A 21,402-nucleotide genomic window follows, 5' to 3' on the forward strand; every position below is an offset into this window, starting at 1 on the left:
GAGAGCCTATGCTATTTCAATAAAAAAATAAACAGGGCAGTACAATGTCAATCAGGCACATGCAAAACTAATAACAAACTGGCCGTGAAACAATATAAAAAGTAGTTTTCACTGGGGAGGGGATCAGATGGGGCAGTATGATGCCTGGCACGATTTGAGAATTTCATCTGGAAATAAATGTTTTTATTTCGAAATAAACATACAATCAACATTGATAATGTGTGCTGCTGACACAAAAATTTGCAATGTAGTGTATCGTGATGAGAACAGAGCAATCACACAGAGCAGTTTGGATCTCTGTGGAGGGTAAATACATCCAAGCAACATGGGATTTTAATAGAGCCAAATGCAGGATTACACTTCTAGGAAGAAGGAATGCAGGCAGCAGCTGCAGATAGTTGGAGATCATCCTGGAAAACAGCAATTCTGAAAAGATTTCAGGGCTAATGACAAGCAATTAAATATGAACTGTCAGTTCAATGCCCTGACATTAGGACATTGAAACACTGCAGGAATGGAGAGGTATTTTTGCCTCCCTACACGTCCTCATCACAGGAGGGCATATACCTGCTATAATATCATCCTAGCTGTGATGTAAAATATGTCACATCTTCTAAGGGATGTCAAAAAAATGGAGAGAATACAGGAGAAAACATGACAGAAATAATTGGGGGACTAATGAAAATGCCTTTCTGTAAGAAACCTAAAGTATTCAATCTCTTCAATTTAGGATAAAGAAGATGAAAAAGTGCTCTGATTAGAGGGCACAGGTTTCTCCACAGGAACAAAATGCCAGGTGTAAAGAGCTAACAACATCTGCAAACTGAAGCCAAATGATTCCTTACTAGAAAGCATGCCTACATGCAGCAGTGTAACTGTCTTCCTTCTGCAAAAACCTCAGTGGTGGATTCCCAAACTCCTGATACCACCTCTTCAGGAGAGGAGAGTGTGCTGACCAAAATATTTCTTGTCCTGTTAAAATCAAGATATAAACTGAGATGAGGACAGCAAATAATGCTTGTTTTTCAATAATCAGCAAGGCTAGACAGAATAATTAAAGAGAAGGGAACCTCATTTCAGTTCTACCTGCGTCCCTTTCAGAAGTTCCCCTGAGATTCTGCAGAGTACCACCTACACCAGATAGCCAGGGCAGCCAGGCATGACCTGCCCACACATTTCTGAGCTACTAATTCAGACCTGCAGCCAGAAAAGGAACTTCTGATGCCTATTATGTACTGCTTTGTCACCTGGAGTGCTACTGCTAGTTTTGTTAGTGATAAAGGAAAAGCCATATGGAACTCTAGGGAGGCTAGGGAAGAACTACCAAGCCTTGGAAGCTCAGGAACATTTGTCCTCTGATCTCTAGTTAGAGATCCCGAGATAGTCCTATGGGTGAACATGGCTGGAATTCCAAGGTCTTCTACTGCAGAGATAGAAGCACCCTGAGGAAAAGAAGTGCATTCCCCCAAACAACAGTGACTCTCTTAGTGCTGGCCCTGAGTTTTGAAGAGTCACTGGGTGAAGGTGACAGGTAGCATAACACAGGGAAATATCAGCTCTTCTGCTTGAAAATCCTCACATCATGTCTAACCTTGAGAATGTGCTATGTGCAAGTAGCAGAGGTTGGCTGGGCTCTACTCACTGCCTGCCTGAAGGAACTTCACCCTTTGGCTTTAGGAACATCTTTTGTCATTCCTAGGATTACCAAATTTTGTAACAAAACCCGTAAAACCCCATAACAACAGCATGTGAAGGGCTTTAAATAAAATAATCATTAGCATTTCAGTTCAAAATAAAAAGGGATTATATGACCTTACTACCAGGGGCAGTGCCAACTTCACAAAGGAAAAACAGAGTAGGAACATTAGTCTGTGGTTTGCAACACTTGAGGAAAAGTCATCTTACTGAGATCTCATTGGCAAAGCACTCCAGTGTGAGCTGAAGCAGGGAGGAGGTGTGGGGGGGGTCAGATTTGCTTTGAATTAGTTTGTTTATTTGGTTCTATTCTAGGCTGATGAGCACTGGGATTTGTGGACTGAGTTGAGTAACACCATTCTAGCCTGGGCTACAGAAATCAATGACAAAAGGCATCTTTCCATCTCAACTGGTCATGCTGAGCAGCTGGCTCGTGGACAGGGAATACAAAACAGAGGTTTTCCCTCCAAACCTTCAGAGTCAGTCCATGTGGGCAGACAGGGACTGGCTTGCTTGAAGTGTCTCAGGAAATACACCTGAGCTCACTACCACAGTGCAGGTCTGATCAGAAGCTGTTAGCAATCCCTATCCATTTGATGGATCTTAATAAACATAGAGCCTCAGCTTGGCCAGTTCCCAGGGATCTGCACTGCCACAGGTTCTCTCGTTGGTGTGGCTGTCCTAGGGGTAGGAGTGAGGATGGGAAAGAGATGGGGTAGCTCCAAATCAGCAGAGTGTGGAGCTTGTGTTACCATGCTCCATGCCTCCACCTGCTTGAGAAGAGGCAATGAAGAGGCAGAGGAGTTTGACACTTCAGGCACTATGTTCCAGTCACTTAAAGTCACAGGCCCTCATATTCATTCAGTCTTACAGCCTCCCTCAACATGGTATTACTCACTTCCACTCCTTCAGCCAGGCACATGGCCAGCACAGATCTCTGCAAAGAGGCAGTGGTCTCTTCCTTTACAGACAACTGCCTGCCAAGCAGCTGGTTTCCCTGCTCTTCATCCATCAGAGCTGCTGACAACTTTCTCTGTGTCAGGCACAGCCTGCAGGGCAAAATCAGCATGCAGACTCCTAGGACACCTTCTGGGCTGTCCTGTAGCACCTGCCTCTGGAGCTCATAGCAGCTCCAGTATCACCAGTGGTCTAGGACAGAACGTGGGGCAAGGAGGGAATGCAGAGAGAGCAGCATTTTCCTTCCAGAAGCATGGATGTGTGTGTTTCTGCTAATTTCTACCAGCTGAGAGACCTCAGTCACCTTCACATGAGGTGAAGCTCCTAGAGGTATTAGGTGCTTATCAAAATTAAGAGATTTGGGATAGGAGGGAGCTGTGCAGACAGACTGACCCACATCTGCAACAGTTCAAAATTATCCAATAAGCACTTTTAGCTGCCCAATTCTGAGGTGCAGGTCAATGACATGGATTCCCTATAAGCCCGAGGACACATGCTGGAAGTCAAGAGAACTAAGGGAGGTCTGGTCTCCTACATTCTAGTGCTACATATCCCTACAGGACCCAAATAACACTTGTATTTCATTCAGCAAGGGATCTCACATATCGCCACAGCATTTTTGTGTGTAAACATTTTATTTTCAATGAATTTTGGTACCAGTTGCATTCTGCTCTGTATTTACTTTAGTCTTAGCAGGGTAGAGAATGTACAAAAATATTGTATGCCCTGGATATCAGGGCTCTCCTGACAGTCCCAGATGAACCTACAAGCTGCCTGTTCTCTGAACAGAACAGGTGAGTGATTTCCTTACTGAGCTGGCAGACTCCCAGAAACTGCACAGGAGGATCTGTTTTCTGAATCAGCCACAGGGTTTTTTTAAAGCCTACAATTTCAAGATTAGATACGCAGAGTCACAATAACCAGGTCTAAATCACTGAGACTGACGTATCCAGAAAACAATACTGTTTTCCTAACCCACTGTATATAGAAAGCATTTTCAAATCTCTATTCACTTCTGATAATCATATTTCTCTGGGTAAGCAAAAGCCAGAGGGAGTACAGGTGGGCAAACTGTTCTCTTAGTGACTTAACACCAGGCATCCTCCTTGGAGCTGGAGGCAAAGATGGCAAACTCTTCAAAGCACTTCCCTCTCCCCAGCAGCAACACCTCAGTCTTTCCTGGATTTAGCTTCTATCGGCTGCTCTTCATCCAGCTGTTGACTTTGGCCAGATTTCTAGTGAGCTGGGAAACGGTGGGGTTTTTTTTCTATTTGTGTAAAGGAAATGCAGAGCCAAGTACCACAAGAGTATTACTGGTTTTTCATCCAGCCTGCCTCACCCTCTCCCCAGCCAAAGCCTGAGAGACCACAGCAGGGTGGATGGCTTGAGGCACTGTGGAGAGAGTGAGTCCTGGGCAGTGTGGTCAGCAGGGAGGGGCACTAACCCCAGACAAGGCAAGGGCTGGAGAGATGAGGATTGGAAATTCACTCTTCCAGCTGGAAACAAATCTTCACCATGCTGAACATCAGGGAGAGATGACAGAGACTATTGAGACCTAAGAAGCAATTCTCAGAAGGGCAACAATAGCAGTGGCCAAAACAAATCTAAAGATAAGCAGCTCTCAGAGAAGAAACTATCTTCCCAGGGTCCAGAAAACCCCATCCCAGGGTCCAACAAGCTCCATCTCTCCAAATATAACCAGCTTGCTGCTTAGGATGCAGGTGCTGCCTCCGGGAACCCAGAAAGAACACGTGGTGTCCACGGGGCTGGGAGCAGAGTCCCATGGAGGGGAGCCACTGCAGCACTGGTAACTCCACCCCAGTTATTCCAGACATGCATGTGCATCTCCAAGATGAGTGGGCTCAGCCAGGACAGAGATTGAATCGTGCTCAGCCCCTGATAACCTGACAGGGCAACAGGCAGGTTCTCCCCTGGATTTTAAATGCTAAACAGTATACTCGGTGTCTGTCTTGTCCATCTGCCTGTCTCTCTGGAAAGATGCTCTCCCTGCTTGGGGCCACAGGGACCAACATCAGTGATTCACTTCCCCCTTTGCAATGCTCGGCAGTTGCTAATTTTCCACTAAAGCATCACAGAAGAATGGGCAGCCTTAACACCAGCATCTGTGTCCACAGGGGAAAGAGAAGCAGCCAGCCTTGGAAAGCAGTAAATTGACTGCAAACTAGAAACTTCTCCTTTCTTGGACTCCAAATAGGTTACTCAGTGGGCAAAAAGGATTCATGGCTCAGTTGGCAGGCCCTGGAGCACAGGAGAGGCATTGCTTAGAGAGCACTCAAGTTTATTATCAATTAGCTCACAGACATGCTGACGAGGAAGACAGCTCTGGTAAGACTCTGGGAGGAGGGGAAACACCACACCATACAAGGCACCTGACTTCAAGTCCACCCACATTATGTCCATAAATCCTGACTCAGTTTATTATCTCCAGGAGCACTAGAAATACCACTGGAACCTGCTTGCTGTCCCTCCTGCTGGTGTCTTCAGCCCTGGTACCTCCCATTCAAGCGAGGGAGACCCTGAAGTCTGAAGCCCATGCTCCCCAGTGTTTGGTGGAAGGCAAGGGAAATTCTCCTGCACAGAAGCAGCTACCAGCATCCCACAGGCATAAGACCTTCTTGGGAGAGCCAAGCAGAATCTATGTGCCATGAAGGGCACAAGAATGACAACTCAGTGGCTTTGTTCCAGATTCACAGACACCTACAGCCAGGTGTCATCCAAGATGGGACACAAGACACAGGCACCTGGACCACCACAGGGGCATCAAGGTGCAAGTCATCCAAATCTTTCTCTCTCTTCAAGACCTCTAGAGGTGCTCTTGGCAGAGTGTCACTGATGACACCTTTTGCCTTTGTGAGGGAGAGCACAAACAGGATTCATAAAGTGGGGCTGCAGGGCTAGGAACACGTGTCAGGCTCCCTGCTGCAGTGGCACTCTGTCAGTGGCACATGTCAAGAGCCATTTCAGTCCAGCACCCAGGTGCCAGCCCTATCCCTTACCACAGCAACTAAGAAGCTCTCATAGAGCCCACATGGCTCTTATTTCGGGCTCTCACCTGTGCCATGTTGCAGTGGTAACTCCAGCTGCCTGCTCCACTTGACATATGTGCCAGTGGCTGGCCAAGATTTCTCTGAATCTCTCACTACGAACTGTAGCAACAGATGTGCAAGTCCATGGGACAGCAGAGTCACCAGCTGTCTGCCTCATGCCACCAAGCTCAGACACCACCACCAGCCACCATCACCCTGGCATCTTCCTTCTTCTGGCTCCCAAAGCTGTGCCAGTACTGCAGGGCCATCCTAGCTGGCTCCCAGCCTGCCATGTACTGTGTGAGAACAGAGAGGGAGAGGGCTGTGAACTCTAATTTTATCCGTTCAGGAGTTGCCAGACACCACATAAGTAACTGAACCCCTCTAAGCTCACAGACAACTAACAAGTTCTTTTAAACCAGTCTCTTGGGATCCAATTTGCTCCTTAGCCAAAGTGGCTGCTCACATGCCTCCACACAGCTCTCTGCTGACATTAAATGCCCTTCCCTTGCCACATGTGCCACACATGCCACCTGCCACTCTGTTGAATGCTCTTCTTTGCTCTCATGTATTAGGCAGCGAGCAACTGACTCCCTGGAAAAAGTCCAACTCTCCAAGCATGGGAACAGCACCTGCCTGGCCCAGCGAGGCTGCAGAAACATGCCCTGAACAAGGGCATGGCATCAGGTGGTCACCAGGAGCTGCAGATTGTCCTCGTGGTTGGATCCATCAGACCTCAGTGCTGATCCATAAAATGGCCAGAATCATGATTTTCAAATGCCAAATGTGATAAAGAGCTGTCTGCAATCTGCTTGTCTCCAGAGCTGAAGTGTAGGCCAATGTCAAAAATAAAAACGCAGCCTGCTCTGAGCTTCAAGTGGAGCCAACAGAGGAGCCATGCCAGGCTACTTGATTACAAGTGCCACATTTGGGCCATACCTTGAACGCTCCATAGACTAAAAGAGGGATTTAGATGGTGAGGGAGACCAGGCAAGCTACCATCTCTCTGGCAAAACTGCCCAGGCTGGCCTGTGGTGCTCAGCTGCACACTCCTTTGGGCTGAAACAATGAGAAAGCTGCCTCAGTTGGCTCCCCTGCTGCATGGAGGGGCTGGTGCTGAGCAGCACAATCAACGGGCACAGCACTGCTGCCAAATGCACTCACACAGGCAGTCTCACACCTTAGTGATTAGAGACACATCCAGAAGCATCCTGACAGCTGCCATCACATGCAGGTCTCAATCAATGTCATCTTACTGCAGACATCACCCATGGCTGCAGCCTTTGCACCATCACAAACCCCAGCATAAGCTGCTAGCACAGCCAGAGCTGGGCTGTCAGTCATGCAATGTGACCACCCCACTGAGGTTTTAACCCCCCCCACCAACAACAGCAATGCCTCCTCTGCCCCTCTCCTGCTCCCCATGCTCCCCAGAACAGGATCCTACTTGGCAGGGAGGGATCTGTATTTAGGGCAGTGGCATACAAGAGGAGAGGACAACATATCAGCCTGTGCTTGTACACACAAGCACACAGATCTCCATCTCAAAGGGCCCTCTGTTTCCACAAGGCACAACAGCTGTGAGCTGAGGGCCTGGCTGCCATCTAATGAAACCTGCTGAACATGCATCAGCCAGAGAAAAGCTCAACATTGGCTGCGGGGAGGTCACTCATCTCCTCCATAACACAGTGAGAAAACAAGCACATTTGAGTTTCATTTCCATCTTGTTGACTAGCAACACCCACCCCCTTCACTAGGCTGCCAGCTTCAAAGCCCTGAAAAAACACTTTAGCTTATTCATCCTCGCACCCACATGCACCCCTGGGAGTGGGGGGGGCAGCTGCCTGCCCACTGCTCTACACAGGACATGGAGAGGGCTGGAAAAGCCTCTCTCATCCCAGGCATGTGAGTGGGGTGAAGAGTTTGTGGCTGAACACACACACAGCATGAGAGCAACAACATGAAGAGATGTGTGTAGTGCTCTCATCCGAAGAAGTGAAGGCTTTTCATCTACAGCAGGTGGTCTCCCACTCATCCTGGGAACACTGTAGATCTAAGACATATTTTAAGCTAAAAAAAAATGATTAAACACCCAGCAGGATGTCCTGGCCTTTGGATCTATTACCTCAGTGTTGCTAGGTCTTCTCACATTGCTCCATCCCCAGCCACACACAGGATTCCTGCACCTGCAGCACTCAATCCATGAGAGCTGAGTTGGGATATAACCTTTGCTATCCACTCTTGAAGTCCATTCCCTACCGATGATCAGGGAATGATCAGGGTGATTTTCAGTCTGCACTGGCTCCGTCCCTCCACTGGCTCACTAGCCTGAAGACTAGTGGCTGTCTGGGAACCAGGAGCACTCCTGGCCATGTAAGCATGATGCCTGAGGGCAAAGCCAGTGACTTCAGGCGTACCAAGACCATGAATCTGCTCTACACCTCTCTCATGTGGCCTTCAGTACCCACACCAAGGACTATAAGGGAGGATCAGGTTTCATAGATTCCTCATTGAGAAGGGATGTGGAGCACTGTGCCTGCTTTGGCAGCACCTGGACTCCAACTCTGCAACAGCAGAACTCCAAAGTCAAGGAGAAGGCAAAGCTCCAGTGTCATTATCAACCTGTCATTACATCCCTGGAATAGTTTGGCACATCGCTTTTCAGAAAGCTGTACATTGAAAAATTACCATGGCCACTCAGCCAAGGCTACAGGCAACATAATACACTCTGCCCCATCCTGATAGCCTCAGCCTCCAGGTATGTTCCTCATCCTAAAAGGCCAACATTTGGCTCACTTTTGCAGATGTGGGTCTGTTAGCCATTCCCCTCAGTTCCCTCCCTCCCTCACTCCCTCAGAATTCTTTCCAATTTGTCAAGATCTTTTCTGGCAATAAAGAATACTTTGACTCAGAGCAGGAGCCCCGGGTGTACAGGAAAAAATACTCATCTGATTTGGGTATTTTGCCTCCAAAGTCTTAAGCACTGTCAGTCCTTGGTATGCAACACGTGCATTACCCTCTGTTGACTAATTTGCTGTTCACTTCTACCCTGAAAAATCTTAGCCTCTCCTTCCAGATTTCTTCCTCCTATAGAGGATATTTTTCCTTCAGCAGTAACAGATAAGATTTTTCCAGTCTGAACGTCTTCTTAATTCCTGCCTAGACGTTTAGTTTCTGCCTAAATGAAAGCCTTCACTCAGGTGAAAAAAAAAAAAAAAAAGGTGGTGTGGAGAGCAAGGTACCAATCCCGACAAGGACCAAGCACTCAGAGCAGCATTTCTCAGCATGCTTCTGAAGAATGGAAAAGAGAACAAGTAGATTTTATATAGAGACTTTTAGTTAGATCTTCATTTCAACCACTTTTTGTATCAAATCAACTTCAATTAATCCCTTGTTTCCTGCTAGCACTGGTGATTTATGGGAAACATTAACAACTGAAGAGAACAGCTTTGATTTTACTGAAGTACCAGTTTAAACCAAAAAAGGCAACACACAGTCAGGTATGAGAAACTGCAGTAATCCACAGGCACAAGGGAGCTGAAAGCAAGATAGATGACAATCCTAATTCACTCTCCCCAGTATTTGATCATGTGGCCTTAGTGCTCTTCTAACAACTTTCTTTTTTATAGAACTGCTATATAAATTGTATTGTCATAAATGTCCCAAATGATAAATGTATAGTATATAAAATAGGCCATAAACTGGATTTTCTGTATTACCTTACCTACCACATGTACAATGTATTTGCCCTGCACCCTGCTCTCTTGCATAGTCTCAGATTAATCTGACAGTAGCAGCACTCTTCTTTCAGTTCGAAGGAAAAGTGCATTTGAACGGCCGAAAGACTGCATTAAGCTATAGGAATGGCTCCCAAGGAGGTGCAGAAAAAAAAGGTCTAATGTAAAGACCATATTTAGAGTTTAAAAAAGGAGACTGAAAGCCAGTTATTCTCCTGCTGTTCTGAAGGGTATGCAACCCCCTAGAAAGTAAATACATAAAACATGTAAACCAGAGTGGTGCTGACAGTTTTAAAACACTAGAAAATAAAGCAACTGAATCTGGTGCCAGACTAGTGAAGGTATATAATGTAATTTTAAAATAGGAGTATTTTAATATAAGAAAAATGGCATTTACACTCCTCTTGAGTAGCTCAAGTTTTTCCTTTAGGCTTCTCATCCAGCTTGCCAAGGACTTTTGACTATGTCAAAGCAGGAAAGGGGCCGAGATCTGGAGTTTATGGAGATCTCATTGTCCTGAGTGACATATTTTCCTTTTCACATATTCTCACCCAGAGTGGCACTGGCTTTTTAGTTCCAATTTTTTAACAATGTCTCAGATATCTACTCAAAGTTGGCTTTGGATCAAGGAACGTAAATGTTTGGCCACCTTTTAAAAACCATATTGCCAAAGGGAAGCACCTTAGAAAGCTGCAGTTAGGGCTTATCTACACTGAGAAAATACACCATTCAAGTAACAAGCATAAAGACAATGTAGTGGCACAAGGCTGGCACCAGTGTTTTACCCTGGGAATTCAACATCATGCACTATGGATCTCCTGGGCTGGTCCCATACCAAATGAAGTGGGAAAGCTGCCACAGCCCATGCCACAGGAATGCACTTACACAGGGGCATGCTTCTCATCAAGAGCTGGCTTTTATTTTCTGATATTTGGATATTAATAAACTCTCATAAATGTGGACTGAGTGACAGTCATAAGTGAGCAGAATAGCAGAAGATGTATTCAATAAGAATGTAGCTAGTATAGACCTTCTCTTAGTAGTCGACATATGGTGGAAAAACAGTCCTGAACACTCGTCAGCGACCCAAGTAAGGCAGTAAGCAAGTTCCCCTTTTACTCATAAATGCGGAAAGTTCAAAGCTGGCAAGACAGGAGGCTCCAGATCCTGCTTTAACAATTAAGACAAATCTGCCTCTGTTTGGAGCAGCATCTTTAAAAAGCAAGTGACCTTGCAGTGAACTTTCTGTTCTATCTGCTAGTCCTCAATGACAACAAGCTCATCAAGCTGATTTTGCCAAGCCACCATTCTCAATGTCATGTTTTAAGTGGCCACCCCAGGGCAGACAGCTTTGTATTCACCCATGGGTTCCACTCCCCTTTGCAAAGGATCATGCTTGACATTTGACTACCACCAGAACAGGATTTTCAAATGAAACAGAACAATTTTCAGATGGGGGAAATACACTTTCTCCATTCAACAACCTCTGCCCCACACCCAAGATCCTCCTGACTGCTTGCTCCCTGCTGTTCTAATCCTTTGCTTCCAGGAGACAGAACAGAGATTTTGGCAGAGCCTGCCTGCTGGCATGAGGTTCCCAGTGCTCCCAGGCCAGGAGCGCTTGCCACAGCTCCTCAAGGGCTGCTTATAGCTCTGCCTCTCATCAGGAAGGGAGGAGATGTCTCCTCCAGGGTGCTGCAGAGGAGAGTCTGAGATCAGAAATCAGTGGCCAGGCATGTTGCAACTCAACCCTCTTCCTTTTCCATCCTGAAAACAGCAGGCAACTCCCAGCAACTGCCTTGCCTAAACAGAACCCTCTCAGAGGAAGCTCCCTGCCCTCAAGAGCTTAGCTGCATTAAGCTGTCTGCACAGTGTCTCAGCACCTTACACCACAGCTATGTCCCTTTCCCTTGCCTGCATTACTGGGGAAATGCTTTGCAGGTCCCAGGCACCTCTGCTTCTCATCCCAGAGGAAGGATGCCTTGCTTTGCAAGCAGCCATCATCCAGCACATACATTCCATCCAGGCAGCACAGCTCCCTTGCACAGATGCTGGCTACAGATTTATGCACAACACTCCTGGCAGAAGGGACCTTCTCACGTGGCAGCAACAGGATCCTCCACACACACTGCCCAGAGTCAAAAGCATCTGGTCAGCCATCCTGAGGGTAAGGGGCAAGGGAACAAACTCTTTCCACTCCCTGCTAAATAAACATGAATTCTGCTGATACTCCAGCCTTAGGAAAACAAAGCTGTTTCCATTTAGCTCGACTTCTGGGCTGAGGTGCAACTCCACCCGCACAATCATCCATCAGAGCTTTGCTTCTCCAGGCAGAAATTCAGGCTGAGATCAAGAAGAGGGAGGATTTGCAGCTAGTCCGCACCTGGAGGGCCTCTAACACCCCCAGGATTTTGCTCTCCAGAGCACTTGCTGTTCCAACCAGCACAGAACGGGGGCCTCTCAGCTTCTGCAGCAGCTAACAAGCCTCCACAGGCTCCCTCAGGCTCTCCATCTGACTCCAAATCTCCACTGAGCCACAGACTGCTGAAGGGACTTGGGAAGCGGCACTCATTGCTTAGCCTGTATTACCAGGGATGACAATTTGAGCACCACCAGCTCTGGTGTCAGCAAAGCAGACACAGAGCTGCCCTTCTCCTAGTCTAGTCCTTCCCTGGGCAGCAGCTGAGCTCAAGTAAGACTGAATACATCTACCAGTACTACAACCAGTTGCATGTGACTGGTACAGCCCTGTTGCTCGAGGAGCTGCCACTTCTCACCAAGGATGAGAAGGTACCCTGAGAGTAGAGGACTCACAGTAACATCTCCTGTTGTCCCACTTGTGTTTCCTGGGCTCTCCTGGAAGGGAAGCCACAGAAGGCTACTTGTCCTTCCAGAGCTTTGGAGGGCCTGAAGCAGAACCAGAAGCTCATACATACCAGAAGCAGAACTATGAAAACAGGCAGCTGTCTGGTCGTGCTCTTCACCAGCACTTTATGGGCTCCTACAGACTCCCAAAGATTTCTTACCTCCAGACCAGATTACTCCCCACAGTGAAGGTGCAGTGCCATGATAAGCAGCAAGTCCAACTAGATGAGGATAAAAGCAGTCCCATCACTCAGGGAAGTGGGGAATATTTCAGTCCAGGCAGCTCCTAACTAATTCAGCTGGTTGCTCTCTTAACTCTCTCTGAGGACTCACTTCAGAACACATTGAAAACAAAAGGAACCCAATCTCTTCTTGGAGACCAGGTCTCTCTGGAGGATTCATGGGCTTTGTTGCATGTTTATAGGGAATCTAATATAGTACTGGTCTAGCGCATGGCTTCAGAGCTTCTGTTTGTTAGCTTTGTACAAACAAACACAAATAAAGCCAATACAGATGCAAATTAACAAAAGGAGAATGCAAATTCACTCATGTGAAGATTGATTTCCTGTCTTGGCACAGCAAGACAAGGCTTAGATGTCTATAAGCTCCCACTCTCATGCAACACCTGCTTGTTAGCAATGCAAATGTACAAGGAGGGTGAGGACTGGGTGTTCGTCCTGGAACTCAGAGTCTTCTCATAACCACTGACCTAGAATCACCAGTGTCCTCCATCCACTGAACCATTCAAGAGCTTCTTCTACCTCTTCCTTATTGACAAATCAGACAAGTAAGCCAACTCTTGTGAAATCATGGCAAACTGACTGGAAAATGTCAGTGTCCACCATCATCCTCATCCCGGAGCAGACCATGGACCTGACAAGCCAAAATGTTCCTCTCATACGTGACAGTGAACTGAACTCCAGTGAATGCACCTCCGAGTTTGCAGTGCCTAAGAACCCATCCTCATACTTGCTAATATGAGCAAGCTCTACCTATCTTTTTTAAGAGAAACTTCTTGCTTTTGCTGCTACAGCCCAACTGTATGAAGAAAGTTTCATGCAAAAGCACAGAAAGTACTTCAGTGGAAAGAGATGATGTTGTCACTGCAAGTTCAGACAAGTCTAAGAGTGTGGTTTCATGAGACAAATAATGAACCTAAGAAGTGGCTTCCCCACCACGAAAAGGGGAGTCCCCTCCTTTCCTCCCCTTCGCTGCTAGACTTGCAGTTCTGTCCAGTTCTTCTGGTCTCATGATCTTCCAATAAGCCAATTTAGCCCACTGAAGTGGCAGAAAATTATCCTTGATTTTGCTGTGTTTGTTTTTTTGCTGGTTTACTGAACTGAGCCAGCTCACCCACAGACCAGATGGGGACCAACAAGTGAAGCAATGGGAGGGCATAGCCAAGATCATGCTTTTGGCTGCAGATGCTCACTCTTACAGGCTCTGCAGCTAGCCCAGAAGTTGGCATGCTGAAAGGGACACTCAAAAACATTTGGGAAACAACTCTTCCAACAGCAACAAGACTTGCCACACCATGTTATAAGTCATGCAACACCATGTTATAAGTTCCACAGACCACAGAAAAAACCCAAGTGATTGAATTGTACAGAAAGACACCAGAGGCTGAAGAGAGGCATTTTGATGCAGACCAGTGCCAGCATGCAGGCAGCCCTCCACCTGCCTGCAAAGCAGGGCTGTTAAACATTGCCTAGGCAGCATAGCACCCAGAGAGGTGGTGACAACTCCCTCTAGAAGAGACACACAACAGCCTCAGTGAATCCTTCAGGACATCCCCAGAAGGCAGTCAATGATGGATGTGTCCCAGTGTCCTACCTATGGCCATTGCAAAGGATGCTAGCCAAATTCTCTTGCTGAAGCATGGGATAAAGATGACATCCTATGGTCTTCATGGGGAGGGAAGGAGGAACAGCACAGCATAGTCCTTAATGGATTCCTATTTCCTTGGGATAGTGCCAGAGGATTTAAGGTACGTCAGGCAGCTGGGCATTCAGCAATCCCAGTTCAGTGATCACTAGATGCTATGTCTGACTGACTGGATAAGAATGCTCTGCCAGTGCTTGCACAGCCCTCTGTCCTCTGTGTGGAGTCTGAGGTCATGTTCCTTACTGGGAAAGCCTTCAACAGGTGCTGTATCTCCAAGGACACTGCTCTCCCTCCCCTCCAGTCCCTCCACACAGAGTGCTAGCACCGAGGGGTAGGAGGAGGTCATCACTGCAGGGAAACTCGTCAGCAATGCCCAGGATTACAGACATGTGAGAGGGCTGAATGCTCATTTGGGCAGCAAGCCTCTCTTAGAGCAGCAATGACAGAGGCTTGGCCACCTCTCCCTGCCAGCATCACCTCTGCCTTTCCTGAATTTGGTTTCTATCAGATAGTCTTCCATTTGGGCTCCAAGATATGTCAGCTTTAGTGAACTACCTGATGCCAGTAAAATCTTTGCCAGTCATTTGAGCTTCTCCAAAACTTGACAGCCAAGAGTCTGGAATTGTCTCCAGCCCATGCATTGCCTCTGCTTCAAAAGGGACAGAAAGGCAGTAGCTACTATAGGAGTAATGGGCACATTGGGAACAATCTGCAGGAAAATAAAATAACAAAGGCCAAATTGCCCTCTTCTCGGGTAGCTCCAAGTAATATTGACAGAGAAAGCCAAAAGCTCAGAGAAAGAGAAACTGAAGTTACCTCCTGGTTGAGCACCTGTAATTTGCTGTAATATCTTCCTGACTGTGACTGAGGGGCTCCTGTTGGAAGCCATGAGAAAATTCTCTGCTTTGGTGGCTACCAACAAAACCAATCTTTCTGGCCCAGCAATTGAGTGAACAGCTCCAAAAAACACAGGGACCTTTTGTGGTGATGCAGTCTTACACTTTGCTCCCATGTTCATGGACTCTTACAGAAAAGTGGAGATGCTCTAAAAAAACCAAACAAAATGTGGGTTGTTGTACAGGAGCAGGCACTACTCTCAGTGCTCCATCCCCACAAAGCTGCTGACACAGTAGCAGTGATTATTAGAGAAATAATAAATAAGCCTCCCCAATCGTTACTGCCTCATTGAGCAAAGACAACTTCAGCTCCAGCAGGACTTTACAAAACATGAAGTTTTGTGAAGGAGTGGTAGCTCAGGTACACGAGCATCTCAGCATTGATCTAAGGCAGGTGCACTGCAGCACTAAGTTCTTCCTCACCCAAAAGACCAGATGGTGCCACAGTTGTTATCCTGAGCTTAACACACTCCTCAGAGACCCTCCTGCATGGACCTCCAACAACTCCACCTTTGCATCTGTATTCAATATGCAGGCATCCACCCGGGCACCAAAATTACCTAAACCACAGCATTACTCATAAATTACTCACAAATTACTCATAAATATAGAACAAATGGCTCAATAATTGCCAGAGTCTGCCAGGAGACATCTCTGAGTGTCACTGCTTTGCTAATACCAGCACTTACAAGCACACCTCAGATGTGTGTATGTACTCTTCCGTGGGTATTACCTGGTTATATTGCCCTAAAATTATCCTCTTGGGAAAGAGATTTACCCACCACTCCTCTGTCCACCCTGCTGCTACCATGAAGACTATTCACCAACAGGACAAGGACAAACTGGTGACCTTCACAGTTCTTCTTCCTCATGAGATCATCATTAGCCTGCCCCGTTCCTGTGAGTGCTAGGGGACCGTGACAAAGTGCTGGAAACAAACTGAGTTCCTTGGAGGGACAGCAGGACCTGACCCCCTTTATGTCAGCTACCACACCCTATGGCAGAGTTTTGGTCAGGAGCCACGTTGCCTGGTCCATGAAGCAAACACCGTGGCCCAGCTGATGAAGGTGTTAGGTGCCTGAGGGATTGGCAGAGCATCCTGGCAGGAAGCAGGTTTGACTTACACAGCTGGGACGTGCCGTGGGATGGGTGCCTGAGCTCCTTGCGGGGAGGCATCCCGCCCTACTGTGCTGGTCCTCCTCCGGAGGGAGCTTGTGGGGGGCTGGAAGGCAGCAGCAGCGCCAGGCGGGTGGTATTCCTGCTCAGGAACGACTTCTTCACACCGGAAGCCCTGGAAGCCTGAGCGACAGGTACAGACCTGGGGGCGGCTGCAGGAGCCCTTGTTCTGGCACGGCGGGTCGCAGACAGCTGAGGAGACACAGAAAGGCAGTCAGTGCACACAGGACTTTAGCCCCATGGTGGTGACACCCAGCTGGGGCAGCACAGCTGGGACAGTTCCATCTCATCTCTGCAGGCAGGTGACCTTCACAATCTTGGTGTTATAACTGCTGTGGGCCCCTAACACAAGGTCACCTCTATTCTCTGCACTGGTCTCTGCAAAGCTTTTCTCCAACAATACTCGTTTCAGAAAGTTCAGAAATGAGCAGCATGGCCTGCAGAGAACACATGGCTTCCAGCATTGCCCAGAGTTCTCTGGACAGGAATAAGTCCTAATTTGCAAAGCCAGAGATTGCATGTTACCTTTAGTCTGTTTTGAGGTCTGATTTTCACAGTGCCCCTGGCCTGCCCTCTTCAGTGCTTTCCAGCTTTCCTTTCGCAGCTGATTTTGGAGTCACTGTGCTCAAATTCCTCCACTGCTACGGGGACTTACAGTTCAATAACCTTATGCCTAAATCAACCTCTGAGCCTGTGTGTGTTCCTAATTACAGCACATCAGCTTCAGTTTGCACCCCAGGAGGAAAGTGCTATTAATTATACACAGGACCCTAACACTTCCCAAGTCAACAGATGCCAAATTGGGTTTATAACCCAGGCAGTGGCAGCCAGGAATCCACAGATTGCTCCAGTAGGACCAGGCTCATTGTTCTGAGCAAGAGTAATTGAAACTGGAAAACAACAGTGTTGTCCTTCAAAGAAAGAAGGTGCCAGCTGGTCAAAGGGTAATGAAAGCTTGTTGGACAACACAAGGTAGACATTAACCTCCAGCCACATGGAAACCCTGTGAATGGATTTCAACCCATGAAACCACTGCTTCTGCTGAAATCTCTTGTCCTAGGACAGCCCCACGGAAGCTGCAGGGGCGTCTCACCACCTTACACACAACTCTAGGGCTTTCATGAGCATGTCTCTCCCTTTCTGGCTGTGCTCTCCACTCCTGTGAGACAGAAGCATGCCTGCGAGAAACGCTGCTCCTGGACAACAAACACAGACAGCTTTCCTCGTGTGCCCTCCGTACATCATCCTGCTGTCATCAAGTGAGAGAAGTCCTTATGCAGACACTTGAATTCCTTTCACAGCAGTATAGCCCCTACAACCCTTCCCTCATCCCAAAACTAGCCTGCCATCAGCTTTTCCTAACTAGATCAGGGATATGCTCACTGGAATGTTTCATATGACATTTATTACCATGTTAACACTCATGAAAACAAGGAGATCTCAAGGAAAAGGAGACCCCAAGTCACGTAGGGCTGTATAGGTTAAAGCCAGAGGTTTTGATGAAATCTCCCAGTAAAATAAATCAGCCAACACTGCAGTCTCTGGAACAGGGACAAGGTCCTAGTCAGGCAGGAATTAAGCGTCTCTGGGAAGTCTGGCACTCCAGAAGTTGATGTAATTTATAATACAAAACTCAGCTGTGATTTAAATAGGCTGCCAGTCCCTACTGTTATCTCCCAATAAATGCCTGTTTTAACAAAGGCCACCAGCCCAGGAAGCCTGCCATTGAAAACAACCACTTCACATGCTGAAATACTGCAGAGCCACGATGCTGGGACCTGGAACCACAGCAGTTCTCACAACCTCTCTCACCAGCAGAGTCACCTTAGACTGTACCCTTCAGCAGGAAAGTGGTGATAAGTGACCAGGCACTCTAAAAAGCCCCTAAGGCAGTTTACATAGAGAAGAGGAAGAAGGGAATGGGATTAGTCTTCTGGTCTCTTCAAGCAGGATGAATGGGGAGCTGCCCTAGCTGAAACAGGTTAACTCTAGGATTAATCCCCTTCCTAGTTGCCTTTACAGAATCGAGAAGAACTTGAAAGAGCTTTAAAATTTGCTGTTTTTCACTCAGTTCAGCTATGCAATATAAGGAGAGCAGATCAGTTAGTGGCAGCACTTCCAGTGACAAGTGTGTGAAATCACTATTCAGGTCCCCCAAATCATAGCATTGGCTGAAGAAACAAGATGGTTAAAATACATATATATATATATATATGAAATCTTTCTCTTTGCTTTCTGTTTTCTGACCTCAGGGGTTACTTTGAGGTGTTGCTCCCCATCTTGGGGTACTATAAACAGTTTCGGTTAAGTCATTTCTTCTCACTGGAGTCTCATGTAATCACCTGTTCCAGGAGCTAGGGACTAGGGGAAATAAAAATAGTCATCTCAAAACTCTTAATAAAAGAATAAGACTTGGAGCACTGCTGAAATGTCACTAATAGAAAACCTAGTTTGTTCAAGAACATATAGCAGTGCCCTCACAGACCAAGTCTAGTCTTCAGTGCATGAGGTAAGTCCTCCCAGCAAGGTCACACAGCAGGGATGACTGTGGCATGCCTCTGACCAACCAGTCAGGCCCTTCAGAGGGGAATGCCACCAAGTTCAGCCTTGCATTGTTTTGCAGGCACACCTGGCCCAGGGTTGAACAATGACATGCAAGGTGACATTCAATTACTGAGTCCCTGAAGCTCTGGTCATGCTATTCATCTAGGAGAGTGATGTAGATCTTCACTTTAAGCAGCTCCTGTGCAGTTCCATTTAAAATGCAGGGGAACCTGTTTATCAGCTAGGGCCTCCAGAGGAAAACTGAGAAGATGCTGAAGGGGTTATTTAGATGCACTGGGGTTATTTAGTCCACTTTCTCATGGAAAAGTTATGTATGTAAACTCAGTTCTAACTTATACCTCTGACTGTGGGAGTGTGCCAGAAGGGGTGGACAATTTAACACAAATGAGATCTGTGCAGGATGACAGGGAGGTAGATCAACAGCAATGCAGGAATAACAGACAGAGAACAGAACTTCCGTGAAGAACAGCCAGGGTTCAAAAAACCCTATAGCCACTGTTCAGAAGAAAGACAAAAGAAGAGGCATGTCAATGTCATTTTGCAGATGTGGAAAAGCCCTAGGGATGCTAATGGGACTGTCTGAAGTCACGCTGTGAGGCCACAGCAGAGCCAGAGACTCAGCCTGGAATCCCTGCACCTTTATTAACCATCTTAACTGCAAGACCATCTGTGTAAGATTGGAAAGTGCATTCGTTTATTTAGTCCTTCCTGACACACTGATTAAAAATGTTTCTTTTAAACTTTAAAATATGTCAGGAAAAAAGCTCATGCTGCATTCCCAGCCCAGCCCAGGGTACTGTCTCTGGAAACAGCAAAGAACCACCATGAATAATGCTGACGAAAGTGGAGGTTGATAAACTAACATGGAGAGGCTGAGCATTTATGAGCTAATAGGCAGCATCTAAATTACTGACAAGTGTACACTGCAGCCCCTAATGCAAGGGGGCTTCTGGCCAGCTCGTGTTCAAGTTTCTTCTCCACTAAACTGAGAACATAAAGTTAAACAGGCAGGAGGCTGAATCCTTCAGGCCTCCATTCAGATGCAGCTCACTATCCCTATGGGCCCCTTCTGCAAGAAGACCTCTGGAGCCTCACCACATACAGCTCCTGTATGCAGCTCAGGGTGATGACCCAGCACTGTTTGGGTAGAAATCAAGGCCTCTGCAAATAGGCAAGGTCTTCCTCCTAAATCTCCTTAGCTCATTTCCACTTTCCCAGGAGATGTTGTTGCTCCAGGGAAAGATATTTCTCTTTTTATCTTCTCAATCACAGACTGTCTGAAAATTCCACAAGTCCTCACTGCAACTTTGGTCCTCAAATCTGAAACATACGGAGAGACACTTCCCTAAGGCTGGAGTTAAGTCATATGCAGGGATGTTGAAAGAATAAAAAAGAATGCCTAAAAAAGTATGGGTGAAGGAAGAAACCACCACCCTTGGTAGGTGAGAGGACGTAGATTACGGCAACAATTTGACCTATCCTCTCTCCTGCACCCAGGCTCAAATCCTTGAAAACCAAGGATCTGTCCAACACCTGAATGCCAATTATTCCATGTTTCATCACTCTTAAGAGGTTCTCTCTGGCTGCATTTCTACCCCACTAACTTCCTTGACATGCCACATATCAAAGACCATGGGAACAGACATTAAACAGCATTACAGTGCAGAAATGTAACGGGGATGGGCTGTCCAGCTTGCCTTGGCAGCCTTAAAAACAGCTGAATGTCTCCAGCAGTTTAAACTCCAGCAGAAAAGCCCAGGGAGGGAGGTAGCTGGGAATTAAATTATGTTTACACATCACAATCTCCACCGAAGTCCTGCCTGAGCTTTACCATCCCCGGTCAGGGAGACACTGTCAGGCCTGATCATGTTGACACTGTCCTTTTAATGAATCCTTGGGAACAAGGGCTCAGCACCTGAGCAATCACTAGGCAGCCTGCATGGCTGCAAGCCCAGATCTACTGCTCCTACCAAAATCCCTAATGAGAGAAAGATGCTGCCATGGCTGGCCCCGCGCTGTGTTTACAGACACTGTCTGGCAGCACAGCACGCTCTCTACCGTTTGGCTTCTGCCGTCATGGGGGAGAGGGAGAAGGGAGGTGAGTCAGCCCTTGGCCCCCTGTTCCCAAACAGCGATTGCTAATGCAATTACCCCAGCACGGCCAAAGCGCCGTGAGATCCCAGCAAACAACACCGAGCCTCCTTCCCTGCTCAACATCTGGGCAGCTGCTGCACTCAAGTAAAGGCAGATGCTCTCACCAATTCTGCCTGTGCTCCCTGCCCTCCCAGCTGACCGAGCACCACAGGCACCTCCCTGGGCCCAAGCAGGTGCAGGGGGCCAGCAGTCCCTGGGCACGTCCCACAGATGAGCTGTGTGCTGCAGCCCTGTTTTCAGGGACAGGGATCACAGCAGGGGCTGATCTGTGGCTGCAGAGCTATTGAGGATGCAGATGACAGCTCACTTGTCTCTGGTGCGCTTCGCACTGGTGCCTACCCAAATATCTTCTCTGCCAGTGCTGTGTCAGGGAGCCCACAGGGCTGCACCAGGGCTGCCTGGATGAGCAAAACACTTAATACTTCC

General features: G+C 47.3%; 1 protein-coding gene across 1 annotated transcript in view; it reads right to left on the minus strand.

The window, feature by feature from the left end:
* Positions 1 to 21,402, minus strand: part of LTBP2 (latent transforming growth factor beta binding protein 2) — a 68,768-nt gene that overhangs the window by 38,283 nt on the left and 9,083 nt on the right. The window contains exon 3 of the mRNA XM_088167336.1: positions 16,206 to 16,449. Coding sequence (XP_088023462.1) covers positions 16,206 to 16,449 — 244 coding nt within the window. The remainder of the gene's footprint in view (positions 1 to 16,205; positions 16,450 to 21,402) is intronic.

Source organism: Sturnus vulgaris, chromosome 6 (genome assembly GCF_052056855.1).
Source record: "Sturnus vulgaris isolate bStuVul1 chromosome 6, bStuVul1.hap1, whole genome shotgun sequence".
Lineage (NCBI taxonomy): Eukaryota > Metazoa > Chordata > Aves > Passeriformes > Sturnidae > Sturnus > Sturnus vulgaris.